At 38.5% G+C, this 12468-nt stretch overlaps 1 protein-coding gene across 5 annotated transcripts in view; it reads right to left on the minus strand.

Moving 5' to 3' along the window:
- The window catches only part of KCNQ5 (potassium voltage-gated channel subfamily Q member 5), a gene marked incomplete at both ends in the record, with an annotated part of 274300 nt that overhangs the window by 76680 nt on the left and 185152 nt on the right, over positions 1 to 12468 (minus strand). For all 5 annotated transcript variants that reach the window (XM_080616896.1, XM_080616894.1, XM_080616893.1 and 2 more), the window contains one exon: positions 4086 to 4176. In XM_080616896.1, coding sequence (XP_080473022.1) covers positions 4086 to 4176 — 91 coding nt within the window. The remainder of the gene's footprint in view (positions 1 to 4085; positions 4177 to 12468) is intronic.

A 12468-nucleotide genomic window follows, 5' to 3' on the forward strand; every position in this document is an offset into this window, starting at 1 on the left:
CTAGAGCAGAGACAAATTGACTATGTGCTTGCCTGCTATGAGGCAGCTATATCCTATGTTTTTTAATCAATGTTCATCCTCTTTCTATGTTTCTTTTATGGGAAAATGTTAAAACAGAAAAATCTTAGGAAGATCTTAATTGCTAGAAGCACTTACTAGACTTTCCTTTTGAATTCATATAAGTAACCACAGTAAATGTAGAAGCTAGCTTCAACGACTGCACTCTTTCTGCTTTTATGTCTTTGGGAGCTATTTCTGCCTGAAGAATGTGTTCCTGGAGTACACTTTCAGAGGCCCTTATCCTACAGAACTGGGTGCAGCTTTCTTTTTTCAGAGAAAAAACACAAAACAGATCTGACAAAACCAGTCCTGCAGAAATTCACGAGTTTTGCAATTTTTCCACCTTGATTAAATATTAAATTATGGAAAAAATGGAATGTTTTGTCACTTCAAATAATAATGACATTTCTTTCCTACAGAAGCAATTTTACATTTAAGCCAAAAATTCTAGAATGCTCAAATACTCAAATAACATTTTATGCCAGGTCAAATGAAGCATTTAATGTGATCGAAAACTTTTTTAGGACTTCGCGATTTGCCAAATCTTTGTGGGTCACCTCAAATGATTTAATTTATTTTCTTGAATTGACAGCAAACAAACAGAAGTGAACTGGTTATTCACATAGCTTTAGTTGAAAATGATCTTAAAATACAGAGGGTTTGGTCATGAAAGTGAATAACCTCCACTTCCAGATATATTCCTTCTTGGCTATCTTCCCCAAAAGATTTGATTTTGCCTTCCCAGCCCAAGTTTTACTTCCCTTGTGTTTATTATTTGATAAAGTGCCAGCAAATGTATTTGTAGGAGATCAGCAATACACCAAAGATTATTTTCTTGCTGTGTTAGCTGGATTCTTAAGCTGCTTGTGGTTTTTTTGATGTTGAAGTAGATTTCATTCTACTGTCTGTCTGGGATATATCACTGCTACAACTCCAGTGCCAGAAGCTGTGTGCACAGAGGAGGCTAAAACATAATTATCACTGTAGGTATAAGGAGTTTTATCTGATGCTCTCCCCCTGGTTAGGGCTATTATTTCTGGACATAGATCTAACCAAGTTAATTACTGTTTTAACAATCCAACATTACTGCATGTAACATGCACTTAACTTATCTGCAGGACTTTAATTTTAAGCATAAAAATCAAATACTAAATGTGTTTCTCTTGACAGGCCCCCTGATAAGTGGAAGATGCCTAGGAACACAGTAGTACTTGTGTGGATGCCAGAACTGAAGCCCTGGCTATGTACGGCACAACACAGCAGGGCAGTTTCGTGTTGCCTGTAGGAGGAGAGCTCAGGCATTTCTGCAGTTCAGGTGAGTCTATTAACCTCTGCTGAAGCTCAGAAACCCTCAGCTAATACTGTTTTCCTAAGCAATTACTTACTTTGAGCTATCACACACTGCTGTATGTTTCTGAGAGACTATTTAGGATGCAGTGATTAGGAGATATGTTTTCTGCTCCCTTTTAAGGCAAGGCTGGGGGAGACAAATGGAATTGACTGATCACAGAACAGCAATCTCCACTCCTCTGGCCTTTCTGAGAAGAAGGGAAAGGTTTGCTCATCTCATCTACACTTCTCTATTTAACCTCCCTGTGTAGCTGTGAATAGCTGCAATATGTCAAAAGCCACAGGTACCAGCACAGGCAGAAGCTCAGGTATTAAGTTGAAGGAACATGACATTAGCTTTTAGCCAATTAACATGGCTGTAGGGGGGACCATCTGGAATAAATCTGCAAAGCAAACACTTAACAGAAACCCAGCAGGCAGCTCTATGGATTGGCATATTTGCGTGGTACTTCATTAGCAAATAAATATATATATTCTATCTCAGGCATGAAGCAAAACAGTATTAAACCAGACCTCTGATAGTTAATACAACTTGTTTTTTACTAAATGACACATTTGTAAGAGCTCTGTGAATCACTGCAAGGAAAAGGTTGCGCAAACTCTAGTGATTGCAGTTATGTAGTGGCACAGCCAAAACAACTGCTCCTGAGTTAACGTAGAAATGCATTTTTCTCTCTGTGGTTGCAAAAGACTGCTTTAATAACATTGCTAGTATCAGCTAATGATTCAATATGCAGAGGAGCAAATCATGCATCAGCAAACTGGAATAAACCAGTCAGCTTTAGCCTGCTTCTGGAACTTCATACTTTGCTGTGTTTATATTTTTCTCCATTAGAGACCCACAGCAGGAGCCGTAAAATTCGTCATCATACGTTTATTCCCGCCAAGGATTTGCTGAACACACTAGGCTATAGCATAGAAATGTTGGACCAGGCTAGTACGGATACTTCAAAGATTACCCATCCATCCTCTTCCTCCTTAAGGCTATTTCTGTGTTCAGAAGATGCCATAGGATGTACAGTCAGAACTCTTAAGATGGAAAAAGTCCATCTTTGAAGCTGCAGCAACAGAAAGCACCACAGTTTCCCAAGCAACTGTGCTTCACTGATGGACACCTCTACAAGGATTGGTGTATCAGCTAGCAGAGCTCACCTCTGCCCAATGGTGGGAGCAAACCCAGGACTTAGCAGGGCTCCTTCACATTCAGGCTCCTGGGAGAGCCACGGCAAAGCACAGGGAATGTGTTTATCAGCCAGCTGAGGAATCAACAGTGGTAAGCATACCAACACAATCAGCAAATATGTGGCTCATGGGAAATGCATATTTTATGGCAGAACAAATGGTGCTTCTACAACCAATTAGCATAAGTATACAGGGAAACAGATTACTTGTCACCAAAGCACCTGCTATTGGAAAGAGGGTACTTTCAGACTAATAAAATTTTCCTGTTTTCAATACCAGAAAATCTTAGCAATTAGTGTAGTAATTGCAATATTCTAGCTAGCTGCAGAACATTCAAACAAACATCCACTTACGAACTGTTGTTCAGATATATAAACAATGGGACTACATATGAGTGTAGGGTTAAATCTGATCACTTTTAACTGGTTTAATGCCACCTGATCTTTTATCCAGAAAAAGAAAAATCACTAGTATGGCTAAGAAGCAAAATACCACATTTAGCACAGCTCTCCCTAATTAGCCCTGCTACAAAATCATCAGATGGAGCAAAATATCACACATCTGCACCTAGCCAGCTCTGGATGTTTAGTTCAGGTATTTTGACGCAGTGGCACACTGTGCCGTAGAGATATAGCATAAACCATAATTATGCTTATTGGCCTGCTCATGCCATAATTAATTAGGGAGCCGTTCTGAAGACCAGAGCTTTTGGATGTAGATGGTGATGATAATTAAAATGTTCGCATTTGTCAACAGTTGCTTCACCCCAGGCACTACCTAACGAGCCACAGTCTGCTGTATACCTGGGACTGAAATAACCATGGTAACTCTAGGTATATAGTGACATTTTAATGATCACTACTGCCTATCCTCAGGCCATCCCTTGCAGAACTAAATGGCCCATCAAGAAACAGATGAATAAAGTGGCGTCCATATAACGCATGAAAAATGTTAAGCACTTTAAGGGATTAAATCCATTTACATCTACCTCAGGAGGGAAAAAGGAGAGAGAAACATAATACAAAACCATGTGTCATGAAGAAATACTGAAAAAACCACATCCTACTGCTGCAACTGCCACTAAAATGTTAGTACCTACCAATAGCTAGCACAAATTGGTATCTAAGATACCAAAATTATTTCCTATTTTAAGTATAAGTGCCTCTTACTACATACTGACTTTATAAATGGCAGCAGCAGTATCAAAGGTCTTTCATGCTCAGTCACTGCCAAACTGCAGTAGAAAAACTATTGGTTATAAACTACAGCAATTCTCAAGCAAAGAAGGGGACGCAATATAGCATTAACACTGTTTTTAAAGAGAAAGATGGTGGAATCCTCTATTTTATTAGTTTTTCACCATTCTGATGAAAATTCTGATTTCTTAAAAAATTAAAATTATACTATTTTCTCCATGGTGAGGGAGAGGGAGAGGATTTGAGTCTATATAAAAGTATCTGTAAAACTATCTTGTATTTAGAAGTTCCACTTACCAAAATGAAGAGACAACCAGAGGCAAGTCTTGTGTGTTCAGGAATAGTAGAAAACACGGACAAAATCAAGCAACCAAACACAAGGAGAAAACTGAAAAAGAAAGAATATTAATAGTTAATATTTTTCAGAACCCTGACCCAGTGTCCATGTTGATCCTACTTCACCAACATTAGTAGAAGGCTATCAATGAACAGTCTTCATTAATAGAAGGGAATTCAAACACTACTTGGTTCATTAAAGACATTAGAACAACCTATTACTAAAGTCACATGCTTCTGAGCAGCACTGGTAGAATTAATGGAAATAAGCACAAGACAAAAGATTTTCTTGGAGAAATGACCCAATATATATGCAGATATTACTTTTGGTATCACGATCCTTTATGCAGTCCAGATACAATTAGCGGCTTTGAAGAAAGCTAACCAATAGGAGAGTCCTCTCCTGAGTCTGAAAAATCATTTCTTCCACAACTGACCACAAATATCTGCTGTTTGAGCTTACTGAAGAGATAAGATACATATTGAACCTAACTGCTCATCTGAAACAACTTTTTTCTGAGCAACAGACTTCATGTACAAACTATCAGAATCTGAGAGGTAGTTGACTTGTGGCATCACTGCCCTAAATGAACAGGATCCATTCTGGGAACAAATTTAATATCATACAATCCATTGAAGAAGTTAAAACAGGGGAGTGAATGAAGAAAGTCTTACACAAGTCATGCTACTACAGTCGGGAAAACATGACCACAATTTTGAGCTTGCATGAGCTTGCATGTTTTATGTACTGACAAATACACCCAGTCAAAGCAAAGCACCAACATGCTGCTAAATCTATTTGCAAGGAAGATCAAACACCCAGTATCACTGTAGAAATTCTTGCATATCCCATGTCTGATCCTTACAGCATACAGCACATGTGGTATTTGCAGAAATAAGCCTGCAGAGCTTTGAGGCCTTCAATATGGATGATAACAAATATCCTTTCTTATTGTACTGCTTCACCATTAATAATACAATTGTACTGGTGAAACCATTTATGAATTGGATCAGAAAAGAAGTACATTTCACCCATAACACCATGAATTGACTAACCAGCAGCCAGACAGCACACTGAAGGAGTGCAAGGCGGTGCATATTCTGTATTTTAAATTCTTGTACTAGATTTTTCAAGCAGTAGTAATTGATTCTATCAATGTTTTGCTAATTTCTTTCTTGGAACAAGAAAAGTGAAACGCTTGTCAGTCATGATGGGCAATGACTCAACCAAAAAAGGGCAGGCCTTTGGCTTTTGTCTGACTTGCTGGGACTCTTTTTAGCAGATGCCTTAACACAACATGAATAGGCACTGTAATTAATGCAGATACACATCTTTAAGAAAGTGAAAATGGCTTCTTCCTGGTACAGAAAGGACTCAAGTCTCTTCCAAGGACAAAGGGAAAAGCATAGAAATTACTGATCTATATAGAAGGTGCACATGATCTTCCACACGATGTTTCCTTTAACCAGCACAGTAATTCTGAAGACACAGAAAGCAGCTTTTCAGAAGAGTATCAGGAAGCGTATGTGTGTTTTTCTCGTGGCCAAGTTGAACATCTCAGCAGTGTGTTCTCATACACTAGTACGCTGAGCTGTACTAGCAAGAATTTATCCAGCAGGTTGAGGGAAGTGAGTATTTCCCATTGTTGAGCATCTGAAAGGCCACATCTGGAGTGCTGTACCCAGTTTGAGGCTTCCCAGCATGGGAGAGAGATGGACAGACTGAAGCAAGTGCAGTGAAGGGCCACAAACGTGGTTGGGGCTGCAGCTCATGACATACAACAGCAGATCTGGGTTTGTCCAGCTTGGACAAACAGATAGTGAGACCTCTGACTGTTGCCCTCAGCTATCTAATTCTGTTTATGAAGAAGGCAGAGAGGACACATTTTGCAGGGAAGAAAATTATGACTACCTATAGGGGGAAAAAAATCAGTGTGAATGGGGTTCAGTACCAGAACAAGTTGCCCAGGGAGGCTGTGTGTATTTGGTTTGGGTGGCAGGGTTTTGGTAGCAGGGGGTGCTACAGGGGTGGTCTTTTGTGAGAAGTTGCTGGAAGCTTCCCCTGTGTCTGGCAGAGCCAATTCCAGCCAGCTCCAAGTCGTAACCACCGCTGCCCAAGGCTGAGCCCATCAGTGACAGTGGTAGTGACTCTGGGATAACATAATTAGGAAAGAGGAGACAGAAGCTGGGGGGAGAAGGAAGGGGGGTCCCTATACTGGGGCAAGGGGATGCCCAAAGGAGGCAGTAACACCATGCGAAGCCTGTGCTGAAGTTTTTGGCAGCACCTGTGGCCTCATGGAAAGAGGAGCCCACACTGGAGCAGGTTTGCGCAAGACTTGTGATTCCATGGGAGACCAATTCTGGAGAAGTCTGTTCCTGCAGGACTGCACCCATGGAAGGGACCCATGCTGGAGCAGAGGAAAGTGTGAGAAGTCCTCCCCTGAGGAGGAAGAAGTGGCAGAGATAATGTGTGATGAACTGATCACAATTGATGGATAATTGGTGAGCGATCTCTCCATGTCCTTATCTCGACCTATGAGCTTTTGTTATGTTTTCTCTTCCCTGTTCAGGTGAGGAGGGGAGTGATACAGCAGCTTTGGTGGGCACCTGGCATCCAGCCAGGGTCAGGTCACCACACTGTGAAATCTGTGTTTGAATCTCTGAAATCTCTGAAATTTCAGAACTTGGCTGGAAAAGGCCCTGACTATGAAGTGAGCAATTAAGGAGCTAAAATTACTCTTTCCATTTTAACATATGGACTTTCCATAGTACTGTAATATAGTAGTGCTGTAATATATCCTGTACATTAGATAAAAACATAAGTCCATTCCTTCAGAATTCCTAGTAGAAAATCTGATGTGCAACGTAGTAAGATACTGGAGGCACATTTTGTAGTGCTATCACTTCACTGCTGGGGAGAAGTTCTACTCTGAAAATCAAATCTGGTAGGACCCTGCCTATAAGCTCTACTGAGAAGTGTAAGTAAAAACAGTATCCAGGAGGGTAAAGGGTGTCTCTGACACATACCATTGCATGTTTGTCTTCTAGACTAAGGAAAGATTAAGATCAGCATATACATGCTTAAAGATTTCATAAAAGATTCATTCAAATGACAAAAATCCACCTTGTAAGTAATTTTGCTCCCCTTCATCCCCACTCTTTTTAAAATAGGAAAATCTCCCAGAACATTACTGGTAGTTTCAGCTGCTACAGTCTTCAGATACAATCCGCTATAATTACATCCTACTGACATGGGCATAAATGTGGTTTCTCCTCATTAAGGCTTGCATGGAGGGCAAAATAAAATTAAGAAGTGACTAAGAATTTGCAGTAAAAGGATGTAATTTCTTTTGCTGAATTTCTTTAGTCCTGAATCAGTTAAAATTATATTTTCTTACTTCCTTTGTGTTTAGGTATTAAAAACTGCTCTTGTTTAGTTGTATTCCAGTAATACCAACTAAATTGGAGGCTCAGTTGTACTGGGTCTTATCCAAACACGCAGTACAAGGTTTCACTTGGATGAGACCTCTTATGGCACAATTACAGAAAACAGACAAAGCATGAAAAAAGCAAGCTTGTTGTTCCTGTATCATAGATGGAGACCACAACATAGAAAAGGTAAGGGACTTGCCTAAGCCTACACGGAAAGTCTTTATGTGTGGAACACACCCGAACCTCTTAAGTCCCAGCCCACTCCTGCAGTCACAAAACCATCCTCCACTCATCCACCACTTGTTTTTCCATAGTTCTTCAGACTGTGATTTAGAAGATCACTGTGGGCACAGTGTTAATTCACGATAGATGGGAAAAGTGAGTCAGGAGAGGGAATCAGTACAGTTAAGCTGTGTATTAATCAAAATAAAGGTAAATATTCAGGAAAGCCAGGTGCACTTTAGATTAGCACCTGGTAGACATAGTTCTGCAGATTTTCCATGAAAAGCAGAAACAATCCTCACAGCATACATAAGAAGTCTTGGAAAGATATTTTTCCAAACCTCTATAACCTTTTATACTCAGTTTTTCCAGACATTATGAAAGGAATGAAGCATTGTTATTATTACTATTATTATTAAAGAATAAAAGAAAAATATTTGCACTTATCCACTCACACATTCAACTCTTGCTCCTTTATCCCTCATTCTTCCCTCCAACAATGAACACTTTTTTTACTGCCATTCAGCATATTATGTCTAAAATTAAACCGTAAGCATTTTGGGGGAGGACATAAAGCCTGTCGTATTAGCCTTACAAAACTAGATGCATACTTCTAGGTGCTGTAAAACACAATAGTAGGAACAAAATTAAAAAGATTACGTGTTTTGGGATATTTTCTGTAGTTTATTTACCACTGTTGTGCTTTCCTTCAAAGTAAACCAATAGTTAGGATTCGCTTTCTATCATTTATAATATAAACTGTTTACTCAGACCAAGCACTTCTCTTTTTCCCTAGCTAGAAGTGAAGGCGTGAAGGCATGAAGGATGCAGCAACACCTTTCATTTGGCTAGACGTTAAACAAGGATCTGTCCAGCAAAAATAAATAAGATTCAAACCCTGTTGTGTCAAAGTATATAAATTGTTTCATATCATGAACTATTTCTCCAGTGACAGATGAAGTGTAGAGGGTTACATTAAGCCCCTGATAGTCATTTTATAACTCTCAATAGAGAAGAAAGTATTTTCTAATGCCATCATTTGAACTGTGTGTTATGATGACATGCTAGACAACAGGATGCTGCTGTAGGTAGTGAGTACTAAAAAGCAAAACACAGAGCAATTATATTTGGCCTCTAGTGGTTCAATCTGGATCATATATTTGTTCAGGCTGAAAAAACAGATTGTCTTTCCTCATGCATTCAGTATCAGACAGTAAAACATATGCCTTAGGCAGCAACTTCCCATAAAATTATTCAAGCACTGCCATAGTATTGTATTTTATCAAAACCAGCAACTTCCATTTTGTTTCGCAGTAATCAGTTTTGATGCAGATCCTTTCATCTTATTTCCCTGCTTCTGAAAGTATACACTAATTGGAGAAAAGCCAATTTATGAAAGATAATATAACTCAGAAGCTTTGATATTTATTCAATCCACCTCTCATAAATTTTTCTTACTGGTTAATTAGGAACCACCAATTCTCCATTTATTTAATTTTCAACAGAATTTTACTACAGTTTGTGATTTGAGGGCTGTTCATAGGGAAGAAGGTGTTCAGCTTAAAGCAATTGTTAAAACATTACTCAGGGAATATTGTAAGCACAAAAAGTACACTCAGGGAAGATCTTTAAAAGCCATTTAGCTATGTTATTTACAGCTAGAATTAAAATAATCAAAAGTTAAACATCTGAAAAGAGTTTTTTGACCTCTTCTGTAAATCATAAAAGTGTATAATTGTTAAAATGACATAATTAAATGATTAGACCACCAGAGTTATGTTCCAGTATTATTTGAGGCCTGATTTAATCCCCATAAATGCAAACACATTCAGGATTTTGACCAAAACTGTTTGCAAACCATTGGCAGTGCCATTATCCTGGATTTTGTATGGAAGGTAGAAAATGCTTGAAAGCTTTTGCTAACCTTAGCTACAATGGAAAAGTAGATTACTTTTCCTATCGGTCAAAAGTCAAAACTAATGCAAGTTTCTTGCAAACTTACAGAAAGTTGTTTTCATTAATGAGGTCTAAGTCTACAAAGAAGCTATCAGGGCCCCTCCAGAAATAATTTCTTCCACAGCCAGGAGCAGTGCCTGTGTTTTCTTAACAGTGACCAGGATGTTGCTGAACTGAGTACCTAAGTACCACCTTTAAATGATTTTTAAATTCTTGAATGCATAAAATCAGTGTGAGGCATTAGATAAATAAATGTGCTGAAGATTATACTGGATGTCTAGAAACAATAGATCCATTACAGGTTTAGATAAGTGGATACCCAGTAAAAACCCTATAAAGAAAGGAAGGAAAGAGGTGGTCATTCATGCACTTATACTTTCATTGGAACTATTTTGGTGAACAGTTGTCACAGAAAGCAAAGAGACAGATACTTGATAAGTGGGTTGCCTTACATGTCCCTGCAATGGCTAGATGCTGTCAGTACTCTCCCCTCTTCTGGTGTGTGAGAAAAGGAGACTTCAGTGTGCCATGGAGCTAATGGGGTCAGAGAAAAAGAGCATAATCTGGACTAGGAGTTACTGTTATACATACACACAGTTTGCCAGGCACTAAGTTCCCACAGAGGAGAAGGCATGCATCCCGTTGGACTGACAGCTGGTGCACTACGTTGCATCCCAGAGCAGATGTACATGCTCAAGACAGGAAGGCAGCAGAAACTTGACAGCTCCTGTTAGCCTCAGTGCACTTCTGGTGTCTCTGAGCAGACAGTTCTTGGAGGTGGGTGGAAATATCCTCTCTGATAGGATATGGGAAGACAAATACCAAAGCAGTTTCTAGCTTCAGGAAGAACTGAAAGTGAAAACGATAGCTAGTGCAGGCGTGAGGAGGACATTTATGCAGGTCCTGCGGTATCTCCCTTAAAAGTAATCTTTTCAACATTCCTATAAAACAGATAATGCACTGCTGACATGGTGGAAAATAAAACAGTTTAACAGTTTTGATAGTGCAAGCCATGTGGATTAAATTTTCCATCATTTATAGTTTCAATGTGACTTGTTTATGCAAGAAAATGAGATATGACAAAGGTTATTACAATTTGTTAAAAATGTTTGACAAAAGCCGCATGGAGAATAAGCGCTCTTCCATAGAAAAAGCTCATAAATTTCTCCTGTAGGCTTTCCTTAAAATGACTTGCACTTCAAGGTTTTCTTCAAGTGGAAGAGTGTAACATGTTAAGGGCTTGATACCGCTCTGCCTTCTACCCAGAAATAACACAACCCCGTCTATGAAGAGGTGGAATATGAAGACCTCATTGTCTTACAATGTGAAAATAGAGTGGATAGGAAACTTTAAAAGCAATTTTTGAGATTAAAAAAAAAAAAAAACAAACCAAAACCAGACTTCAGCAAACCCAGCTTTTTATATACTCTTTTTTAAAAATAATTATTACCTTTTTCGGAAATACACAAATTTGAACGGAATTTCATGTCTGAAATTTTCCGAGAACCAAACTTGCTGGTGAAGCAACTTCCTCAGAAAGCTGAATTTTGTCAGGCTCTGATGCATAAATTTTATTCAAACAATATTTCATTTTCTATTCCCCTATGTGATGTTTATGCATCTTTATTGAAGTATGGAAGAGTTCAAGTACGCAGTGTAAAAAAGAGTGTTGTCAATCTAAATTGACCTTTCCTGTCATATTTTTAAGGAGTCATATTTTTAGCAGTGTCTGCTAAGCAATTGTATATGGCTTATACTGACAAAGTAACAAAAAGGCTATCACAAGAGATGTAATCAAAACCAAGCAAATGAAATAGCTCAGATACCTATGGGACACCAATGAAAGTGTCATTAAATGCACATTTGATAATCCATTCCATCATAGACAAAAAGTAAAACATCAAGGTAAATTTCTCAAGGGATCTATAAAGCAGGTATCATTCTTCCTTGAGCAAGCACATCAGCTTAAAAGATACAAAAACAAAACAAGAAATGCTAAATGCTATTAAGTCTCACATTTTAACAGAATACTGGATAAGACAATAAACCATCCTTTTTTATTTTTTACTTTTTTTAAAGGAAAAAGGTACTTTCAGTGGCAACATCGGAGTTTTGATGTGTATTGCACCACACCACGATATCAGCCTGTGATGGCTGTAGGAGGAATGGTATAAAATGATTAAAAATGACAAACAGCAGTTAATCTGCTTACTTTATGATGCTTCAATTCAGCAGATTGATTAAGACTGGAATGATTTATTACCTTTTTAACATACTGAAATATAGAATAATATTTTTAAACACTCCAGTCAGGAGAATGAGGATGAAAGAGCAAGTCTGTCCTGAACAAAATCATATGTTCATGGCAGAACTTCCAAAACCAGTAAGCATAGCACAGTATTTAAAAGTCCAGCCTACCTTATAGCCCCAGGACCCCTCACAGATACTACAGAAATCTAAGCAGCCACAAATGCCAGGGCTCATTAAACTTGGCAGAATAACGTTATAATGGCACCAAGAAAAAAAGCTTTTTCAGAAGTTTTTTTCAATGTACCAAGATCTAGATCTTCTTTCTCTAAAGTAATTTATCCTATTAACTAATAGCTGGATTTTAGTCTTTACTGAAACCTTATGGTTGTCTTCAGCAGAAGTATGGCTTATGTTGGGAATTATGAGATGAGTCATAAATATCACCAGAGCAAAAAAGCCCTGTTAATTTCCTGCAGTTTTCTCC

The sequence above is a fragment of the Psittacula echo genome (assembly GCF_963264785.1).
Source record: "Psittacula echo genome assembly, chromosome: 4".
Taxonomy (NCBI): Eukaryota; Metazoa; Chordata; class Aves; order Psittaciformes; family Psittacidae; genus Psittacula; species Psittacula echo.